The 24,226-nt window shown below is 36.4% G+C and overlaps 1 protein-coding gene across 1 annotated transcript; it reads right to left on the bottom strand.

The window, feature by feature from the left end:
* Nucleotides 1-391: 391 nt before the first annotated feature.
* LOC111047273 (ribosomal RNA processing protein 1 homolog) lies at nt 392-24,108 on the bottom strand. The gene is made up of 10 exons (XM_039429844.1): nt 23,664-24,108; nt 23,352-23,431; nt 20,868-21,179; nt 18,215-18,397; nt 16,519-16,832; nt 13,526-13,664; nt 11,147-11,383; nt 9,049-9,411; nt 3,843-3,906; nt 392-589 (listed from the first exon to the last, which is right to left on the bottom strand). Exons 1-10 carry the CDS (start codon nt 23,821-23,823, stop codon nt 444-446), a joined length of 1,998 nt encoding a protein of 665 aa, XP_039285778.1. The 5' UTR covers nt 23,824-24,108; the 3' UTR covers nt 392-443.
* Between the last annotated feature and the right edge of the window lie 118 nt (nt 24,109-24,226).

Genomic DNA, 24,226 nt, shown 5'->3' on the forward strand with positions numbered 1-24,226 from the left:
GTAGTCAACTATCTACTAACGTTGATGGAAAGATACATTTTCAAGATGTTCGATGTTTTTGAACGGGTAGTATTATAGTCCACTAGACAGCTGATTTATGATGAATAATTCTATAGTCTGATCTTTACTCCAATATTGGCTTATGAAGGAAATGCAAAATCCTTGAAATGCAAAATTTCCAAAAACCTTGTATATACGTCGACGCGCAATTTATAAAGGAGCATACCTGTCAAATTTCATGAAAATCTATTACCGCGTTTCGCCGTAAATGCACAACATATAAACATTTAAACATTAAGAGAAATGCCAAACCGTCGACTTGAATCTTAGACCTCACTTCGCTCGATCAATAAACTAATATGAATAAAAGAAGTATAAAACAACAACCGAATAATAAAATATATAACGATAGTTTATTAAAAAGTTATGTTACATAAAACTCGTCAATCTTTGTAGCCTAAACGTTTATAAAATGGATTTATTGGACTCTTGATGCCAGTGTCTTTAAAGATGGGATGTTCAGGTTGCTTCTCTGGCTTATATGGTATTTCAGGCTTAGTTTGTAGTGTTTTCTGGTACTCCTCTGTATCTGTAACAACAAATACCATTTATAAGTTTGAAAATTTCTATTCTATTCAATTCAAAGTTTTTTTCATAAATCTTATGCCGGGTCTACATGGCAACGATATTTGCGCAAACTTGGCTCAAAGCCAGGTTTACGCGAATCTGGCTTTGAGCCAAGTTTGCTCAAACCTCTGTTCACACGACACCAACTTTAACACAAACCTGTATTATAAACTAAACAATATATAAATTCTATACGAAGTCTTTGAAGTGTTTATAAACTTGAGATGAATAGTAACTCAAGCCTCCTCCTTCTCCTCCTCCACCACCTCCTCAACCCTCCTCCTCTTGCATCTACTCCTCAACCACGACCTCATCTACCACCTCCTTAACCCTCCACCCCTCCTCCTCATCCCCCACCTACTACTCCTCCTCTAACTATTCCTCCTCCTCAACTCCTCCTCTTCCACCTTCTTCTTCTCCTCCTCCTCCTTTTCCTCTACCTACTCCTCCTTCACCTCCTCATCATCTCCTCCTCCTTCACCTCCTCATCATCTCCTCCTCCTCCACCTACTCCTCCTCCCACTTCTCCTCAATATATAAATTGAGGGTTCTGAATCCGAATCTGAAATCGCGAATTCTCTATCTTCATTTTGAAGCGATTTAGGTTTTGATGGATAGATGAGACATAATCGTTTCCTAGAAAAATTGACGCTAACCTGGCTGAGATTGATCGAAGAAAGCACAAACCTTCAAACCTCAGAAATTTACAACGATCTCCCGTCTAAACGACGCAAACCTGGCAGGTTTGCGCTAATATCGTTGTCGTGTAGACCGGGCATTACAAGCACTTTACAATACACTTTCAGAACTTTCATGGAAGGTGGTAATAATCCCTATAGTAGTGTCTGCCAATGGTCTGGTCACAAAAGAATGGACACAAACAATGGTAAAACTGCAGTTGGAGAACTGGCATATGAAAATTATGCAGAAAGCAGCAGTTCTTGGTACAATTAATATTGTATGCACGTTTCTAATCCTCTGATCCAGAAAAGAGTGAATGAGTCTCTGCTTTGAATTGCAACTACTTAGTCTTGAGATCAGAATTGATCCCCGGCTACTTAGTTATGAAGACAAAAAATATTTTTCAATAATAATAATACTGAGGGTGATGCCCACATAAGCTCTTAGGCTTGTGCGTGGGTAATGAGTGAGAGGAATGATGATGAGAGATGACAACTACTTTTTAGGTAATCGGGACCGACGGCTTATCGTCTCCTCTGAATGACGACGGAGTGGCCGTATCTATGTGTGTTTTAATAGGGGCACTATCATTCAACAATATTATGAATTGCACCAATGACTATTCAATTCTTATGGCTCTTTAATAAAAAAAAGTACGAATATTAAAGGCATTAAAATATTTGTATTTTGAATGATTGTTCAAGTTGGGTTGCTCGTTGGAGTAAGTGATAACGCGCCGGTCTAATAATCAAGAGAACCCGAGTTCGAATCTCGACCGGGGCAAAAGTTTTTGACCTCAGCACAATCACATAGATACGGCCACCCCGTCTTTTGGAGGAGACGATAATCCGTCGGTCCCGACTACCTAAAAAGTGGTCATCATCTCTCATCATCATCCCTCTCACTCATTACCCACGCACAACCCTCAGAGCTTATGTGAGCATCACCCTCAGTATTATTATTATTATTATTTGAGAAAACACACTTTGGTTTAAGATGTTGTTTCCTTTAGAAATTGAGAATAAACAGATAGCGTTTATTAAAGTACAATAAGTTAATTGTCTTTCAAATCATTACACATCCAAATGGCAAGTAAATGAAGTTTTTAAAGTATAATAATTTGTTTTTCACATCCAAATGACAAAGCAAATATAGGAAATCTCCATATTATTCAACAATTATATCAAAATACATTAGTCAACATTATAATAATTTATGCCTTACTAGCAGAAAAACCCGTGCTCCGCAAGGGTCTATTTTAAAACTTGACAAACTGAAATCTTGACGTAATGTAATCTTGAAGAATTGAAAATAGGTCTATAACCATCATCGGTTAATTAAGAATCTATAGGCAAGATTTCAAGTTAAACAGTCGAGTAGTTCAGAAGTCATGATGCGTCGAACATAATTTTCCTATCCCGTACGTGTATAAGCAAGTTCTTTCCTTTCGATTTATTCTCTTTAATAATAATATCGGGGCACAGAGCTTCGCTCGTTATTTTTATTTATTGATAAACAGAACACAATTCTCTAAAATGATCGTGTTTATATTTTACAGCTATTTTACATACGTCAGCCTATGAATTTCGGGGATGCGATATTTTGATTTTCCACAGAATCACTCGCTCACTTTTTACTATCCACAGACGACGAAAGTCTTAGCTGTTTCAGCCAAGTATGAATTATCCTTTTAATGTCGTTCAGCGAGTTTTCCCAAGGATAAGACCTAGTGCAATCGAATTTTTATATCATAAACCTACTATGTTCCAAATTTCGTGAAAATCGTTAGAGCCGTTTCCGAGATCCGTTGAACATAAATAACCAGGGACCGAATTTCGCTCTGGAGTACAAAAGCATAAAAAAATTATTACGAAAGAAGAAATTATAATAACATTCATACAGAAATGTTCTATCTAATCACAGTAAATTGAGATTAATTCCCGGAGTAATGCAAAAATTCCCCTCACAAAGGCCCAGTTGCACAAAAGCCAGTTAAATTTTAATCCTGATTAACTTCACGTGAACCAAATCAGAGAAGACAATTTCAAAAAGATGGAACTACTGGAATTAATCAGGATTGAAAATAACCCGGCTTTTTTGCAACCGGCACTAAGTACCTGATTGAATGATTACAAAAGTTCAACAGCTGAGTCATAATTATGACACAGTCCCACACATATGAATTCGCTCACTCACTTCCATCATCAACAGAAGACGAAATAATTATTATCAGCTGTTTTTCCAAGGATGAATAATAATTTTCCCTTTAATGTTCTTCAGCGAGTTTTCCCAGGGATGAGACCTAGTGCAATCGAATCTTTATATTATAAACCTACTATGTTCTGAATTTCGTGAGAATCGTTAGAGCCGTTTTCGAGATCCGGTGAAATACTAACATATATACATATAAACAGAAGTTGCTCGTTAAATAGCATAGGATAAAAATAAACATATAAAAATATAAACAGATATACAGAAATTGCTCGCTTAATATAATAGGATTATATAATACAATTGAAAATATTGATTCCCACCTTGACTCTTGTTCCTTGTCAACACGAAAAAGACTTTCTTCTCTTTACCACTCAATGATTTTCTCTGAAATAGAAAAAAGGAGTTCCCATTTAATATTATACTGATTTAATTACTTGGTAATAATTAATCTACAAGTCATACATGAAATTGATCAGTATGATCTATTTGATCTGCGATGTTGGTTTGATTGCAACAAATTAGCAATTAATGCAGCTAAAACCTCCTACATAAACTTCTCTTTGTCAGCAACTTTCTATTTCCCATATCCTATTAAATACCATCAATTTGGATGTGATTCGGTGGGTTGTGACTGTGAAGTTATAAAACAATCAGAATCCGTCAAATATTTAGGATTGATTTTGGACCAGAGTTTAACTTGGGACTTTCACATAAGAAAAATAAAAAGGTACCTTCTATATTTAGTAAAGACATTTTATCGATTAAGAGAGTTCTTCCCTGTATCTATTTTTCGTATGATGTATTTTGCTTTTTTCAATTGTAGGTTGGAGTATGGCATTTCTTGCTATGCTTCCACATTCATGTCACATTTTAAAAATCTTATAGTTCTACAAAAATCTGCCATTACGGTCATTTATGGTGCTAGTAGACGGGCTCATACTTTCCCTATGTTTAAATCATTGGGGATTCTCCCTTTTAGATATATGTATGTGTTGAAAGTTCTATCCCTGTTTTATAAAATGAGTGGGGATAGATATTTGATGGAAAATATTGGACAAGACAGTTTGGTTACACGGCAAACTACACGAATGCTGGTGAGACTTCCCAAACCCAACTGTACTACCTTCCAAAGATGTTTCATTTTTCTGGGACCAAAATTTCACAATATCCTTCCTGAGGAAATAAGGAAACTGAAAATTTGCAAACAATTCATCCGTAAAACGAAGTTTTGGCTATGGCTTCATTCACCTTTGGAAACTGAAAATTTCTTCAGAGTGGTAAGCTAAGTAAATAAATTGTCATAAAACCTAAACATTTTTCTTCTTCTTCTCTCTTCTGTCTTAAATTCTTTTTTCTGTCTTAAAATACCTATTGGTCGATTTATAGATGGTGGCTTCCTCGCCACTGTTCACATGAAGTTTATATCACTATGAGATATAAGTAACGAGGGGAATGCTCCGATGTGTCAATTGTCGAATATTGATGACTGTGTGAATGCGTGTGTATGTGTCTTGTCGTTTTCATATGTCCCATTATTCAAACTCCTATTCACGGACAAGGGCTTTGCGGAAGCTCTTTTGTGAATAGTATTTTTGTTTGCATCGGTTCTCACATAAAATGTTAAGGTTCATTTCCATCATCAGTTACATTATTCCAAAATGTTGATATGAGTTGTGTACTTATAAGTTTAAAGGTAATTTCTACTGTATTATTGATACATTATGATATAGTGCCAAATTAACCTTTCAGAAGTGCTTAGTATCTTTTATTGTTAGTTATAGGTATCTGATGAGATGTTTTTTATTTTGTTGTATTGCTGATGTGAACAATAAAACTTGAAACTTAATTGTACAGATGCCCTACAGTGAGGTCCATGTTATAATGTTATAATGGTATTGCTGTCCTTGTCTATCATTCAACAAAGCAGATAGTGCTATCTCTTTCTCACTTTACTCTGTTACCAGATCGTCTTTTCACTGTTGATAGAATCAACAGTTGCCAACAGTTTGCAATTGGATAATCAGATTTTCTCGAATTTTGAGCTTATTTTTAATTTTAGGTGAAAATGTTACTAAACATTAGTTGTGGAGATTCTCATGCTGAATCTTTTCCACTCGAATTTTTTTGTTTAAATTGTATCTGAAGCCTGATAATTGAGAATCTAAAAACAAATTTTGCATAGATGGGGCGGAGCTCATGAAATTTTTACAGATATGGGACTTACTTATATTGTAAGGGCCTTACGTTCCAAATTTCAAGTCATTCCGTTAATTGGGAGATGAGATATCGTGTACACAGACACACATACCCTCATACACACACACATATTACGAGTATATACAGACAAATACCCAAAAACCACTTTTTTGGACTCAGGGGACCTTGAAACGTATAGAAATTTAGAAATTGGGGTACCTTAATTTTTTTCGGAAAGCAATACTTTCCTTACCTATGGTAATAGGGCAAGGAAAGTAATAACAATTTATTCATACTTCAAAAAATAAACACATTATTATCAATTACAAATAGATATACGAGGGCTATTTTTTTTTCAACTTCCGATCGTGCTGCTAGATGGCAATGCGAGCGGCATTGGCCAACAATGCACGGCAGCTGACTATGCACATCTCACACTATAACCTCACTCGTTTTCGGCCATCTGTCGTCATTACCAGTTCATCTAGCGACACATAAACATGGCTAATATGATAGAATCTCCCGCCAAGTGTGAGTTGCGAAGTGTAATTCGTTTTTTGCAAGCTGAAGGGTTATTCGCAGCAGAAATTCACCGTAGAATGGAACGAGTATATGGTGAAAGCTTTATGAGTGACAGTGCAGTGCGTGATTGGTGTAGGAAATTTAAAGATGGACGAGTTGACATTCATGATGAAGGGGGCCAAGGGTGACAACGCCCGTCCTCACAGTGCTGCTGTGACGAAGCATCTTCTTGACGGATTTAAATGGGACGTTTTTGACCATCCGGCGTATAGCCCAGACTTAGTACCAAGCGACTATCACCTTTTCCCGTAACTGAAGAAAATGCTAGGAGGGCAGAGCTTCCGAACAGACGATGCGCTGCAAGATGCTGTGAAAAACCATCTCAAATCACTGGCGGCTAACTTCTATGAACAAGGTATTAAGAAGCTTGTACCCAGGTATGAAAAATGCCTCAATCTGAATGGTGACTATGTTGAGAAGTAACTAATAATGTAAATAACTTTTGATAATAAATTCATTCAATTACTCTCACTAGTTTCTTTTTTATACCACATCGGAAGTTGAAAAAAAATAGCCCTCGTACTATGAATTCGATTTAGAATTATATACTATGTTTGCTACAATATTTCTTGATATACTATGTACTATTCTACACTAACAGCATCTAGTTACTATTTTTGACTTTCTGAAGTGAACATGTTTTCTAAAAAAAGAGAAATAAACAAAAATCCTATACTATTAAACGATCAATTTCTGTTTATCTCGAAAACGACTCTAAGGATTCTCACGAAATTAAAACATAGTAGGTTTATAATATATAAATTCGATTGCACTAGGTCTCATCCCTGGGAAAACTCGCTGAAGGACATTAAAAGGATAATTATTACTCATCCTTGGAAAAACAGCTGATAATAATTATTTCGTCGTCTGTTGATGATGGAGGTGAGTGAGCGAGTTCATGTGTGTGGGACTGTGTCAAAATTATGACTCAGCTGTTGAACTTTTTGTAATCATTCAATCAGGTACTTAGTGCCGGTTGCAAAAAAGCCGGGTTATTTTCAATCCCGATTAATTCCAGTAGATCCATCTTTTTGAAATGGTCTTCTCTGATTTGGTTCACGTGAAATAAATTAATCAGGATTAAAATTTAACCGGCTTTTGTGCAACCGGGCCTTTGTGAGGGAAATGTTTGCATTACTCCGGGAATTAATCTCAATTTACTGTGATTAGATAGTACATTTCTGTATGAATGTTATTATAATTTCTTCTTTCGTAATAATTTTTTATGCTTTTTTACTCCAGAGCGAAGCTCGGTCCCCGATATTAAGTTTTTCTTGCTGGATTATTCTTCTCGCGAGATCAGCTGAGGAATAACCCACACATGCACTCGCTCACTCATTTTTATTACGGTATCGACAGACGACAAAATTTCCAGTTGTTTTTCCAAAGACGTATTATAATTTTAATGTCCTTCAGCGTGTTATCCCAGGGTTGAGACCTAGTGCAATCGAATTTTCATATCATAAACCTACTTTGTTGCAAGGGTTGAGTCCCTTAGGGTCCATCAACTGGATTGAGACCTAGTGCAATTGAATTTTCATATCATGAACCCACTTTGTTGCAAATTTCGTGAGAATCGTTAGAACCGTTTTCGAGATCCGGTCACATACAGATATATAAACATCTTAAACATATAAACAGGAATTGCTCGTTTAATAGTATAGGATAATCTATGGTCTTCGACTGTTACACCATTTACATCTCTAATACAGGGTGTTTACGAACTCCTTACCAATACTCTAGGACATTGTTTCTGGGTGAAAAACATAACTAAATATCATATTTAAATTATCCGAAAGTCTTCAGCTAGGTACTCACACAGCGGCCATTTTGCTTTTTTCACTTATTTTTTTTCCCAGTTAATGGTTAAACATACTAAATTGAAACTTTGCACAAAATCATTTATGACAACTAGTCAAAGCTACAAAAAAATTATAATAATTTTTCAAATTCATAAAACAAAATGGCGGCCATTTAAAATTTTGTTCCTTAAATAACTCAGAAACCGTTGGTTTTACAAAAACTTTACTAGAATAACTAGTTTTAGTAAATTCAATTACCTATCGATTGGTACCTGATTTTTTTAAGATTGGACCAATATTAACTGAGATATGTCAGTTTTGGTGGTAGATAACCACTGAAATTTTGTTGCAATGCAAACCAAGTCATGCTGATAGCGTCGCCTCAATAATTCAACAATCTCTATTTGCATTGCAAGTTAATAGTAAGCGATTTTAGTCATTTCAAACAATAAAATAACGTTACATAACCCTCCAAAGGTGGGTCACCAACCACTAAAACTGTCGTATCTCAGTTGATATTGGTCCAATCTTAAACAATTTGGTACCAATCGATAGACAATTGAATTTACTAAAAAAAGTTAATCTTGTAAAGTTTTTGTAAAAGCAACGGTTTCTGAGTTATTTAATAAACAAAATTTTAAATAGCCGCCATTTTGTTGTATGAATTTGAAAAATTATCATAATCTTTTTGTAGCTTTGTCTAGTTATCATAAATGGTTGTGCAAAGTTTCAATTTAGTATGTTTAACCATTAACTAGAATAAAAATAATAAGTGAAAAAAGTAAAATGGCTGCTGAGTGAGTAACTGAAAACTTCCGGACAATTTAAATATGATATTTAGATATGATTTTTACCCAGGAACAATGCCCTAGAGCAGTGGTAGGCAGTTCGTAAACACTCTGTATAGTCAACTATGCTGGAAACTTATAATTAGCTCCTAACTCACCGGTGATGGAGTATTATTGCTGCTCGCTGACTGAATCACCTCTGACTTTGGCACAGGCAGTCCCAGCTTCTTTTGTTTCGCCACATACTTTTTGTTTGGAATGAATATCTCAACCTCCCCCTCATCCAGGTCCTTTCCCCAATCATCGTCATTCTTTGCTCTCCACTCGCCTCCTCCTCCTCCTCCGTTTATCCTCAATTCTTTACTGGTCTCATTCTCCGCTATTCCTCCATTGCACAGTACTTCGTCTTTCTTCTTTTTCGTTTTCCCACTTCCACCTTCGTCAGCTGTAAGCGACTTTCGTTTCCTCTTCCTTTTCTTTTCGACCTTTTGCGTCGATATCGTGAAAGATTCGTCATCAATCTGAAAAAAAACAAAAGAAGGATAATTAATTTTCACACTAGTAACAGGTTACAGCTCAACAGAGTCATTTTAATGCTTGGTACTATAGTGAGATCCACGTAATAATGGCAGTTTTTGATCATATTTTTACTAATGAAGCCATAATATACAGTATATGTATGTACAGCAGCCGATTCCAACTGTTGGTGACTCTTCCTACCTTGAAGAAAGTCTCATTCCGAAGAGAAAGAAGCCATAAAAATATTTAATTTTGAAATTTAATTGATTTATATCATGACTAAAAATATGATCATTTTGAAATAAACGATAAGCGAGCGCCAATTTTTATACTTTTTATACTAAAAATAAGCTAACCAATCGATTGAAACCAGAAATTAATGTGAAATCTACTAGGCCAACAGTCTTCAGTTACACCCTTAGACCATAATAGTATCTTAAGTCACAAGGACGGGAAGGCCACTTTTGCAGGCGAGAATGATGTTTCTAGTCGAGGCGTTAGCCGAGACTAGAATTTCATTCGAGCACTGCAAAAGACATTCACGTCCAAGTAACTTACACTATTTTTTGTCATAATAATCTAGAAAAGAATAATTGAGAAACAGAAAACATTACCTGCTTGTGCTGGCATTACTACATGCATTCCTTAGACCAGTTATAGATTAGACACGGCTCATTGTATATTCATACTGAAAGTCGATGAAGCCAACATCACTAACTAACAAATCCGCCCACCTTGACGTCACAAAAGTTTGTTGTGTAGGTGTTTGTGGTGTTTAACTTACATTGTTGTTATTCAATGCATTGTTGTTAGCTTGGTTGTGACGTCAAGGTGGGCGGATTTGGCAGTTAAGATGTTGGCTTCAGAGGCTAGGCTTCCCAGCGTGTCTATTCTAGAAATGGTCTAAGATGATTTATAAACATAACCTAGTTTACAAGTTTCGAATCAGGAATTTATTGATTGTAGCTGACAAAATTTCCACTTGGAGCGCTAAAAGGCGGTTTTTGTTCTAGTTTTGCTGTTCCAAATTCGGAACTAGGAAACATACTCGACTGTAAAGAAAACATATGATTTTATTACAGTATAGTATGCTGTAATGAGAATCATATGTTTATTTGTTCTACAATCAGCTGTTTACCGGCTTGATTTCATGGATTAAAACAGCTGAAATTGAATGACTATGACAAAAATTACTTCTATTGCACTAGAGGAACTGTTATCAGCACATTAAGAAGCATAGGCTAACCAAAAATTATAGGAAGTTTACTAATTAAATATGTTGATTTACACTTCTTTACTGAATTGATTTTTTTGAAAAAATTATGAGTAATTGGAAAAATTCATGAGTAGGCTTAATTCACGCTATTTTTCCCGGTTAGTAAAATCATGAGGAATTCAAGGTTCTCCCGGTTTTCCCGGTAGGTGGCCACTCTGATCCAAGAACAATAAAAAGCTCATTTAGGCTCAACTCACACTTACGCGACTCAGGTCGAGAAGAGACTTGACTCTAGTCGAGAGCATGTGTTTCCAAATGGTGACACTCAGACCAGACGATTCTAGTCTCCGCGACGTCACCATTTGAAAACACATGCTCTCGACTAGAGTCGAGACCTGAGTTGCGTAAGTGTAAGTTGAGCCTAACTGTCAAGGTGATTCATACAAGAATAATAAAATGCTCATTAATATTCATAAATTAAGATGATGTTAATAGTAAATTGTAATGAACCAATCGTTTACCTCACAATCTCCTTCGGCACCCAGCGCACAGTCTCCATTTAGCTGTGCTGTCGGCTTGGTGTCAGTGGTGACCCACTTGATAGCACCCCCTCCTCCCTGCTTGGCGGCCTTCCGCATCATATTCCTCCTGCGTTTCCGATTGGCACGACTGTCGGCCACCTGCACCGACCACCTGCCCACCGGAGTCTCAACTTCCAGCTGCTCCGCTTCGTCCAACTCCTGGCGCAGACTGGTCACCTTCAAAAACCACCAAAGGTCAAGGTTAATACGAGGGTCATCAAATAAGTAACGAAACAAATTAATTATTTTCAAAAACGGCTAAATTTATCTACATGAAACTTTCAGGACATGAAGTTGGCAACCTTGCGATGACAACTATTCTATAGAATGCAACCAGTATTCTATTCTATTCTGTTGCTGCTTACATTGAACGCACCCAGCAAGTGCATGCTTTCAGTGTGACTGTTGCTATTGTTCTTCCAGATTTTGTTCCTCGTCTGCACGTTTGGTACCTTTTAACCTCACAACCTCAATTTCTCTGTTGCCAGGCTCTTTTAACCAAGCGTGTACTTGCACATATACGCATTCAATGTTAGCACATCACAAGTCATGACTAGATAAGACAAAATATGATTAAATAAGACACTATGACTAAATAGGTCCATAGAGAAAATAGGCCCTTTCAAGACTAACCCTGTTATTCCATTTCCTTACATTAATTACATTACATTAAATTATACTATTCCATTTTTATTCTGATCTGCACACGGGAACGAACGAACGTAAACTACATCTATGGCCAGAAGTAAAATCATGGTTTATGTACTGGGGCCCTTTAAATGTGATGGAACAATGATAGACTGAAAATATCCAAGATGGTGTTACCATTATTCACTCAGTAATAACTATTATTTTATGAATTATATACCGGGTGACCCAGAATAACGGAAACTTTTGAAAACGCCATAAAACAAAAGTGGGAAGCGTAGTTATACAAATTTCTGATCAAGTGGACTGTAATTTTGAACGATTTAATATTCAATATATATTCTGGCAGAAAAAGACTAATGAATCCATTCATGATGCAATGAAAATTTCTATTATTAAAACTTACCCCCGGCTGATGATCTACACTGTAAGTCAGAGTGATTTATACCTATAGGTATAAAAAGGTAAAGGAAAGAATTAAGGAATACAGAAATGTAAATAAATCACTTGACCTCTCATGATTTATGATGTAACTGCAGAGAGTTGTTGAATCATGTATGGAATTCTGCTTCTCAATTTTACTATCAATTCACTACTGCTTTCAATATAAAAAATACTCAAATTCTCACATGTACTTTAAAATCAATTATTAGTCCCTACGATCGGAGACACGGAATTACAATTAATAATTACCGATAGAAATACAAAAAGATCAACGAATGAGTCGAACTGTCCTGTCAACGGATGCAGCTATGCGAACCGACTGAATGAAAAACTACAAGCCAAACAAACAATTACGCACTAGAGTGCGCCAATAGACGGGGGAGATTGAAAGCTAACTACTCAGCGCCAAACTCCATTATATTCGAACGGCGTCAACAAAAGGCAAAAATGATTTAATTCAAACTAATGTAAAGTTCAAGACTTGCCATTTGAGAGTTATTAACATCTATCACTTTTTGACTCTTACTTCATTAAGATGGCTTCCTTCTGCACGAATGCATTCTTTAAATCTGTGTTGAGATTCCTGAACGATTGCTGCAACATGTCAGCTGTGATATTGTTAATTTCATTGTGAATTGTCTGTTATAATTCAACCACAGTTATTGGTCAAGTTGTGAGAACGTTTGATTTGAGTAGATAGCTCCACAAACAGAAAATCGCAGGTGGATCCATAGGACAGATCCATGGGACCCGGAAACGCAACCTAATCGTGAGATTACACGGTTACCAAACAATACTGACCCGCACAGTTGCCATTGAATGCCATGTAGTGTAGATTTCGCTCACAATTTGATCAATAATTTTGAATGAATTGAAAATTAAAGCAGAATTCAAAATGAAATCCGCAATATCCCAGATGAGATGTTGCAGCGATCAATGAGGAATTGTCAACACAGATTTGAACAATTTATTAGTTCAGGAGGAAGCCATCTAAATGAAGAAATTGTCAAAAAGTGATAGATGTGATTAATAATTCTCAAATGGCAAGCCTTGAACTTTAGATTAATAGAATCATTTTTGCCCTTCCCACCAATGTTTTATGGCGTTTTTAAATGTTCCCGATATTCTGGGTCACCCGGTAGATAATGTAATCACAAATGGAAAGAAATGTGAGATTGGCAGCATTTAATTTGAATTTTCGTTTAATAAGATAGTTATTATAATTACCTTGGACAATTCGTCATCAAGCATATCCGCAGTGAGCTTCTTAGCGGCCGACAGTGTGAAGTTTTTCCAGTTGGTTTTTGGGGGTAGTTCTACCCTTTGCATTCCGAGCGGGAATTTGCCATCGGCCAGTGTTGTGTATCTGTGAAAAAGTAGAAAATTAACTTCGATATCTGCCCAACAGAAAACAAACAATGATAACCTTAACTGAATGTAATATTGATAAAATTTGTTTAATGAGAATTGATATTGTGGAATTTTTTCATCTACAGCTGAAGATGCGTTGATTTCAACACGAAACTGCAATTCTGTATTAATGTATAATAAAATGTGGATGTGACAAAATAAAACTGCAGTTTTTCAACATACAGAGTGAGTCATATGCATGGGAACCCTTCAATAAGTTGGAGACTGTTGTAGATATAATACTGTAACTTTCAGGATGAGTTATTGGTCGAATACTCTACCTTTTGACGTACAACTGAATTTAAACCCCTCTTGAGGGGGTGACTTTTTTATAACTTAGGGGAACTCGAATATTTTGTAATATAATATAAACACCCACTGTGTAGTACATCATTTTAAAGGCTTTTTTGATCCTAGAAAGATGGTATCCATCAAAATATTCTATGATACTTTTATCCAAAATGGCGGCTGATTGAAGTTTTAGTTTTTTTAAGAAATGAGGGGTTGTAACTCTAAACGTGTGTACAGACTTTCGCTCTGCTCCGCAATCGAACGTCACTCGAGCAGATCGATTGATGATCGACCGGGGCGCAAGAGTGGAACGCGAGAAGAGCTAACATCTCCCGTAACGTTCTTGATCGGAGCGATTGCAGAGCGAGTGCGGAGCGTGCGTGGAGCGATTGCAGAGCGAGTGTGGAGCGATTGCGGAGCGAGTGTTCTTAGCGTATTCACAAATGAATGAGTAGACTACTAAGTCCAAGCTTCCCAGGACTTGGCTGATTCGATGGAGAGCTGGTGTAATTCAAATTTATTACGTGTAAACTCTGATAAAGCTCAGAACTTGACTATCAGTTATAATAGAAGACTGACTATGAGTGAGGAGAAAGAGGCAAAGTTTCTGGGCTTCACACTTGACACTTGCCTTAGTTGGTCCCAGCATATTGACATTGTTGCTAGCAAGCTGAATAAGGGAGTCTTCTTAATTAGAAAACTGAGGTCATATTTATGTCAGTTTGGATGTTTTAACGGTGATTTATTACGCTCACATAAATTCTCATTTGTCATATGGCACCATACTTTGGCGTTCCAGAACTTACAGTGGTAGACTTTTTAGAATACAGAGAAAGGCTATCAGACTGATTTGTGGGCTTTCTAAGCGAGCACAGTGTGATGAGCATTTTTAACTTCTGGGAACATTGACTCTACCTTCAATATTTGTTCAACAGAGCCTTATTTATGTTAAGGAGAATTTGGAGAAGTTTGTGGAGCAGGGTGTAGTTCATAGCCATAACACTAGAAATAGGGGTAGTTTGACTACTTATCGGTATACCTATTCTAGCACATAAAAAATCATCTCTATTTTCATCAATAAAATCGTTTAATTCACTTCCTGAAGATCTTAGAAATATGGAGAATGGAACTTTCAAAAATCATATGAAACGTTTCTTAGCAGCTAACCCTTTAAACAAGATTGACGATTTTTATACATAAGCTAGGAATATTCGGCTATAAGTTGAAAATCAGGTGACATTATCATAGGGTACTGATAGTGTAACTTACTGATGTAATATATTTGTATTTTGTATCATGTATTATGTTGTATATATTTGACACTTGTATTGTATCTGAAGACCTCAGATATTGCTGCAATAAAAATTCTATTCTATTCATAATGTATATTTATTTATTCATAGCATACGAACGATATGGCAACTATGCGGAGCTAGAAAATGGTAAAGCTATCTGCTGAAAGAAAGGGATAGCAAACCAATGTTAATCAAATAATGGGCCATATGAATAAAGTTGAGCATTTGCTTATACTTCTAAAATATGGAGCATTTGCTTCATTTTCTATGAATAAACGTGAGCAAAACCGTTTGCTCGTGCTCATAAAAAAATAGTTTGAGCATTTGCTCAAAAGTAAAAGCTTTTGCTCAAAATTGTATGAATAAACTAGAGCATTTGCTCAACTTTTGAAGCAAATGCTTCAAAAAAGGTGAGTCTAGTCTAGAGCAGCTTGTCACCTTCTGCTCATAGTAAAATGGCTCAACTAATTCGTATGAGGAAGAGGAAACTATACCAGATACGATCACAACCAATAGTTGAGAACTATAAAACTCTTTTTAGATTCAACCATGATATATATCACCATTATCCCTACAAAAGAATAAATACAAAATATAGCTACCTGATATAAAGATAGCCATCACAAAATAGGAAATAGGTATTTAAGAAGATGAGAGTGTAGACGATTATAAGAAGGCTATTGATATTATAAGAATATGCTGAAGATTATTATAGAGATAACATTTTTTCACGCTATTATTTCAAAATTCTAAACTCAACTAACCTAAAACTCTATTCATAACATAGAAAACAGAGCAGACGACGCAAACACAAGCTGTGTCCCCTACTTGCATATTTAGCGCTTCCGTGAGCTATAAAAACAAATTAAGGCTACAAAAGCGAATCAGCTGATGAAAAATCTTTACAATACGTGAGCATTTGCTCCAGAGTTCAGGAGCATAATGTAAGAGTATAAGGTAAAGCTTATTCATATAAAAATAAGCAAATGCTTTTGCTTCTACCTTTTGCTCATGAGCAAAACCTTATGCTCCATGCTCTTGCTCATGAGCATTTGCTCTGATTTTATTCATATGGGCCATTGTGTGCATCTCACTTATAGTAGCATAATCAACTATTCTGATGGGATCCCATCATTAGTTGCTACGCTACAGATGGATTTTACGGATGACAATTTCTACGAATACGGTCGTAAAGTAATTTTTATCGAATATAGTATTACTCACTTCCTGATGAGCACCGTCAGCTGATTGCGTGCCAGCTGCGAAATATCTTTGCTGGCTTTCAACTCGCTGAACAGTTTGACAAACATTCTAGGGTCAATGTTGAGAGTTGGCAGTTCAACGTTCACACGACCGGCCCGAGGATCCAGAGCCCTTTCTCCTCCTTCCTCCTCATCACTATCTTCCTCCTCCTTCTCCTCCTCCACCTCCTCCTCTTCTTCTTCGTGACCATTAACACCTTCTTCTCCATCTTCTTCTTCTTCGTCATCCGCATCGGCTCTCTCCATCACATCGATGGAGCCGCCCGGGAATCCTCTCTGAGAAAATACAAAATTAGAAGAAATTAAGGCATTGAAATTTAGTCAGGTAAACACAGACAGATAATCTATAAATTAGTGATGATAATAATGTGAAATATTTCTTCTATGTATGGTTTTGAAGCATCTAAATTTAAAAATCTACTTTGTGAAAATAATAAGACTGAAAATTTTGTGAAGTGAACAACTACAAGACTTAACCTATTTCGGACTATGTGTAACCTTATCTAAATTTGGGAGAGGAATAGCACAAGGTTACCTTTTTTCTCTCCCTATCATTTTGATTATGTACTTGTTGTATGAATCAATCAATAAAGAATGAAAGAATAAATGAAAGAATTGGCTTATACACTTACGGGACAGGAAATTCACGAATGACGCATCATCACGTCTAACTTACTAATGGACTGATACTAACTTGAAATTTTGCATATAGAATCTTAATTTACCGGTCATAATATACAGAGTGTTTACGAGCTCCATATACTCTAGGGCATTGTTCCTGGGTAAAAAGCATTCTAAATATCATATTCAAATTGTCCGGAAGTCTTCAGTTACTCACACAGCGTCCAATTTGTTTTTTTCACTTTTTTTCTAAATTAAAATGGTTTAACATATGAAATAATTGAAACTTTGCATGATCATTCACAACAACTAGACAAAGCAAGAAAACAATTATAATTTTTCAAATTCATAAAAAAATGACGGCCATTTAAAAGTTAGTTTCTTAAATAACTCAGAAACAGTTGGTATTACAAAAACTTTACAAGAATAACTTGTTTTAGTAAATTTAATTGCCTATCGATTGGTACCAGATTGTTCAAGATTGGACCAATATTAACTGAGATATGATAGCCTATCCGCTATCCGCTTTGTTGAATGATAGACAACGATAGCAATACCATTGCTAATTAAACACTGTCATTATAACGTGGACCTCACTAAATGTCTTAACATACTATTTTTTTATTTAAACACTGGCATGCAGTCTATTATTCAAGATGATATAGCCTAGTGTCATTTTATGTAGGCCTATGCATTTTAACAAAATAAATAAACATTTTAACTAATAAATTTGATTTTAACCAAATCCTCACTATACGAACAAGTGTAGTAACAAATTAATGATTATTACTCTGTTGCATATCCATACTTTTTCACAATAATATTAAACTTGAATTAAAAAAAAAACACTTATGGAGTGGAAATGCACTTACATTGGTACTGACGATCGTTTCGACCTGTTGTTGGTCATCATCAGACTAGGAGTTTACTCTAATGTCAAGATTATGTAAGTGCATTTTCACTCCATAAGTGTTTTTTTTAATTCAAGTTTAATTAATGATTGTTTGAGAATATAAATTTGTACAATATTCACTTACATCTCTCCAAGCCTCCCATTTTAATTGATGTTCGATTCCAATATCAGTTTGTTCAATTAGCCGGAGAAATATCGGCACAATTATGTGAGAGATGAGCGTACCCTCACTGAGTGTCACAAAGTACTTTGCGAATGGCTTCACAAGTTCGAACACTTGCTCTGACGACAGTTTCCCTTCGCTAACCTGCAAAAAATGTTATTAAAAGATTCATTAATCGTATATCATATCAGGAAATGTTGCTCAAAATCGCTAGAGGTTTTTGACATTTTCTTTTTATTCAGGTCGCTGAAACAAGTTAGGTCTGGAACAATAGAAAGGCACAAGTCTATCAGATTGTATAATCGTCATATAGATATGTTTTCACATTGTCATTGTGTAATGTACATTGTCTTTAGGACTACTTTTGAATATAAATAAAAATTGAAACCTAAGTACCATTTCTAAATTAGCCTATTTAGTAAAAAATAAAAAGCTTGCAATAGTATTTATTTAATGTAATTTTACTAATTTTCCAATCAATTAATAATGGCATTATAGAGCCGAAACATGTCATGACTAAATAATTTTAAAAGGGTACTTGGATTTCAATTTTTATTTATGTTTACACATGTGTAGTGGGAAACTCGTTGAAGTCATTTTCAACAAAATTATTGGGGAATCTATGACTGCTGTGCTCATATGGAGGCTGAACAATTTGTAGATCTATTAAGCTTGAGACATGGGCCCCATAGTGAGGTCTACGCTGTAATGACAGTTTTCGATTAGCAATGGTATTGCTATCCTTGTCTATCATTCAACAAAGCGGATAGCGCTATCTCTTTCTCGCTTTGCTCTGTTCCCAGATTTTCTTTTAACAATGTAGAATTGATAATTGATTAACAAGATATTTTATCTTGATTATGAAATTATTGAGAAATTATAATTGATTATTTTGAACGAGAATGAACAGTTGATATTACATCAATAAACCTGTATCAGCAACCGTCATTGACAAGAAAGAGGATCGGCAACGTTGTTCTCCTATCTTTCTCCACTGCCATCATAACGTGGACCTCACTATAGACTTGCTCATTGATTATCAAGGGTAGAGGTTGAGAGTTGAATATCGGTTATACCTTATACCTTCTTCATCAATTACCCTCACTTGTAGGATTGATGGCGTCATGACATGAATAAAATACAGGAACACACTAATTTATCAAGATGGCAATGATCAGTACAAATCAAAACTTGTTAATCAATGTTGATTGGTGAAATGAATAAATGTTAGTGTGCCTGAAGAGGAACCAAGACATATTTGCACTTAGGCAGCTGGTGAAGAAGGCAAGATAGATAATGGTCTGAGCATTACTCGGCCTTTGTGGAGTACTTGGAGAAGTATGAGTGGTGAGCTCTGCGATAAGAGAATGAACTGTAGGATGGAGTGAAAGGCTCAACTCACACTTACGCCACTCAGGTCAAGACGAGACTCGACTCTAGTCGAGAGCATGAGTATCAAATGGTGACAGTCGCGGAGACTAGAATCGACTGGTCTGAGTGTCTCTATTTGGAAACACATGCTCTCGACTAGAGTCGAGTCTCTTCTCGACCTGAGTCGCCCAAGTGTGAGTTGAGCTAAAGTGTACAGATCGATGGTGAGACCAGCTATGTTGTATGGCGCGAAAACCTGGCCTGTTTCGAAGAGGCAAGAGAAGAAAATTGAAGTGGCTAAGATGGATGTATGGGGTCACGAGAAGGGATAGGATTCGCAACGTTTTTTCTCCTATCTCCACTGCCATTATAACGTGGACCTCACTATTAGAAGTACAGTTGGGGTGGGGTCGTTGGGTAGGAAGTTGCAGGAGGCCAGGATGAGGTGGTTTGGACATGAGGATTATGTGGGATAGAGGGTGCAGGATTTGGATCCAGGTGGCAGGAGAGGGCGAGGATGATGTGGAGAGACAGAGTGGAGGCTAATTGAGGGAGAGGGGTTGGTGACGCGGGGAGGAGATGGACAGGATTTTGTGGAGGGGACGGCTGAAGGATGGAAATGCCGACCCCATATGATTGGGATAAGGCTTAACCAAAGAAGAAAAATCTGGTGTGGCGTACTCACACAAATTTCCTTGCCGTTATGGAATTGATCACCTGACGCTAGTGTTCACGCGTATCTCAAGTCTACTACTTAAAGATCTGAACCAGCTGGTGACAGGACAATAACGCTGGAGACACTCGAGGTCTGCTATCTCTTTATATGAATGATTTAATAGAATCAACAGTTGCCAAAACCCCTGTTTTTGACAACATTTTTGCCGCCATCTTGAATTGCATTTGATCGAAATTGTTCGTGTCGGATCCTTATATTGTAAGGACCTTAAGTTCCAAATTTCAAGTAATTCCGTTAATTGGGAGATGAGATATCGTGTACACAGACACACATACCCTCATACACACACACACACCCTCACACACACATACACACACACACACACACACACATATTATATTCAAATACCCAAAAACCACTTTTTTGGACTCGGGGGACCTTGAAACGTATAGAAATTTAGAAATTCGGGTACCTTAATTCTTCTCGGAAAGCAATACTTTCCTTACCTATGGTAATAGGGCAAGGAAAGTGAAAAGTTAGTTTTCATAATGTATGTTTGTTACCAACCTTAGCCAACTCAGTAAGATAAAGTTCAGCCAACTGCATGACAAGTCCCTTCTGACTTTTGGCCAGCACACGCGCATAGCAGGCGGTGAGACGGTCGACGGCCGCCGCACCCCAGTTGCTCTGTCGCCGCACACTATGCATGCTCTGTCGCACGACTCGCCGCACCAGCATCAGACACTTGTCCATGCGGAGCTGGTCGATGCCCAGCCACTCCTGCGACATCGTCCAGAAGAACGCCTCCACGAACGTTAGCGCGTCTTCAAGCTTCGTGAAACAGTGAACTAGTTGGCTGATGTTCTCTGCTACTTGTTCCTGGTGACAGAGAGAAAATTCTATCAATAAAAAGTGATTAAAGTGTTGAAGCACTGTGGTGATGAAAAACAATTTTCAGTTATTCTCTGCTAATTGTTCCTGGTAACAGGTAAAATTTATTAGGTTATATCATAGAGAAACAATAGCGTAAGTAGATATCCCATGGTATAGAGCGTTTATGTCGCAGCTTTTACTGTTATCTCAAGCCGATTACTGTCGATTTTTACTGTTTTGGCCGGGTGAGAGTGTATGAACGGCACAATATGAGAGACTAGCAGCGTCATAAAGCTTCACGGGAAAGAACTACGTGGACAAACACACATATGTTGTCGAATTCTACACAGATTCATTTGGTAAAGGATCATGGTTGCGTGACCTGTGTGGCTAATTATGGAACGGTTCTACGATAGAGAAACAATAGCGTAAGTAGATATCCCATTAGGGCGTTTATGTCGCAACTTTTACTGTTATCTCAAGCCGATTACTCTTGATAATTGTCGAATTTTACTGTTTTGACCGGGTAAGAGTGTATGAACGGCACAATATGAGAGACTACCATCGTCATAAAGCTTCACGGGAAAGAACCACGTGGACTATAGGCTTGAGATAACAGTAAAAGTTGCGACATAAACTCCCTATACCATGGGATATCTATTTATGCTATTGTTTCTCTATGGTTATATTGAAGAGTAATAAAAATGTTGAAAAACACTGAAGAGAAACAAATCAGAGACATTCGACTGAGTCACTGTCGATGTTGTAGAACCGTTCGATAATGAAATAAAATACACATATTTCGTCAAATTCTCTGTGTAGCGACGAAACCATGGTCCTGTACCAAATAAAACTGTAAAATTTGACGATATATGCATGTTTTTATTTCAATATCAGAGAAAAGTTTTGACAAAAGTTAGCACATCACTTAGTTTTGTGAAACAGAGCACTAATAATGACTGTTGCTATCTGCTATTTGTTCCTGGTGACAGAAACAAAAATTCAGATTATATTTGTTATGCCGCATCCACTCTCATACTTCCTTCGTCTTGACCAGAGATCTATAGAGAGGTCCACGTTACAATGGCAATGGATAAAGATAGGATAACAACGTTGCCGATACTCAGTCTTGTCAACGCCTTCTATAGACGGTAGTTGATACAGGTTTATTGATGTAATATTAACTGTTCATTCTCGTTTAAAATAATACATTATATTTTATTAAGAAAAAAATTATATTTTTCAATAATTTTATAATAAATTTTATAATTAAGATAAAATACGGTATTTTGTTAATTAATTATTAATTCTACATTGTTAAAAGACGATCTGGCAACAGAGCAAAGCTAGAGAGAGATAGCGCTATCCGCTTTGTTGAATGATAGACAAGGATAGCAATACCATTGCTAATCCAACACTGCCATTATAACGTGGACCTCACTATAGATCATTTACTGTTATCAGTAGTGGACCTGACTTGGTCTTTGTCGTAGGGGGTCGAAGTATGAGTTACGTCAAAATAGACACTTATTCACGATTTTTTAACATTTAAAAATATAAGATTTCACAACTTTTATCAAAATGGTATGTAAAAGTATCACATTTGTCGCTTGAGGTTCAGATGGTATTTCTGTTGGCCTCAAAGTAGGAGTAGAAAGGTGACACCCTATTGTACCTATATACATGTTGCCCTATGCGTACAAATGTGCGACGAGCGAGAGAGTGGATGGGTGCTTTATCAGCGCTCGCCTTCTCTAGCCTTTGCTCCGATTTTGGTCGAGTGGCCAGCTGAGCATCAACAAATGGTCACATTGCAGTGTGGAGGGCAAGACCAACTTGTAGAGTTTGTTGGCCGCGCGACAAAGTTTGTTGACGACTAGGCCAGATAGTGTGGACTAGGCATGAAATAAATTGAGATTTGTACCTCCAGCCAAAATATCACTTTGCAAGATTGTGACAAATACCTACTTTTTAATTCAAGCTTGCCAATTATCCAATGTAAAAATTCTGCTGGGCCGCAGTGACTTAGTACAATATTTGATCTACTATAGCCTAATGATAATGAGAAAACTGCTTATAAACCTGAAAAAATAACTACTGTACCGTAGCTTATATGATTATCAAAATATAACATTTCAAGTAGAATTACTTGGTACTGAGTCACTAATTGTAGATTACCTGATATAAGGGTTTGTCAGCCATCCATAGACAGTAGAAAAGTCCTTTCCATAGAACTCTTGCTTCAGATGCAGTGAAATCTACAATGAAAAAATGAAAAGGTTATTCTATTGAAAGTTGTACTGGACGTACACTTACAGTTATTTGCTACTCTGATCAAAAATGTAAACATCCAACATAATTTATTGGACATAATTTATCAAACAGGCGTATTAAATATTGTGCATAGTAAAAGCATTTAACATTGAAACACTGAAAAAATGAATTTCTTGTGTTTAAAGATCTTAAGCTAAAATATTTATTCCTACTCACCGCAATCCTTCATTTGAGACCGATATTCTAAAACCCTCTTGGTTTTCTTCAGCGCTTTATTTCTCTCGTTTACATTATTGCTGCTAAGAAATTTGACAAGCTCAATATCTTTTTCAATGATACGAATCTGTTTTTTCTTTTGTACCTTGAATTTAGACATTGTTATGCCTGGAAAAATTACAAATTAATCTAAAAACTATAGACTACAACAGAATAACGCTCATTGATCAGCTAACCTCAAAACAAAACTACTAAAATGTTTACAGGATAACTATTATCTATAACTACTGTTACTTGATAAATATACTATCATACAAAGATGGCAATTGTGAATTCATTCGAATTATTAAAATAACAATTATTAATAAACTAGCTAATCGTAACCACGCGTGTTTGAAAAACAACCACACAACGAAAAATGCAAAATGCTTCGTAGTCGAGAGTCGACAGAAAAAGTTGATAGAATGGACATAAGAGCCGATACTCGATTTATTGATTTTATGACATCAATGTTCAATTTTGATTTTATGAACAATATTTTTAAAATAATACAAAAAAAATAT

This window comes from Nilaparvata lugens, chromosome 5 (assembly GCF_014356525.2).
Source record: "Nilaparvata lugens isolate BPH chromosome 5, ASM1435652v1, whole genome shotgun sequence".
NCBI classification, from domain to species: Eukaryota; Metazoa; Arthropoda; class Insecta; order Hemiptera; family Delphacidae; genus Nilaparvata; species Nilaparvata lugens.

Excerpts from the sequence above, each read along its gene's own strand:
- LOC111047273 (XM_039429844.1), bottom strand. The coding sequence starts at position 23,823 with ATGTCTAAATTCAAGGTACAAAAGAAAAAACAGATTCGTATCATTGAA. Across the intron at positions 11,384-13,525 it reads TTGATGACGAATTGTCCAAG|GTGACCAGTCTGCGCCAGGA; the intron begins GTAATTATAATA and ends TGGTTTTTGAAG. Across the intron at positions 3,907-9,048 it reads GCAATAATACTCCATCACCG|AGAAAATCATTGAGTGGTAA; the intron begins GTGAGTTAGGAG and ends TTTCTATTTCAG.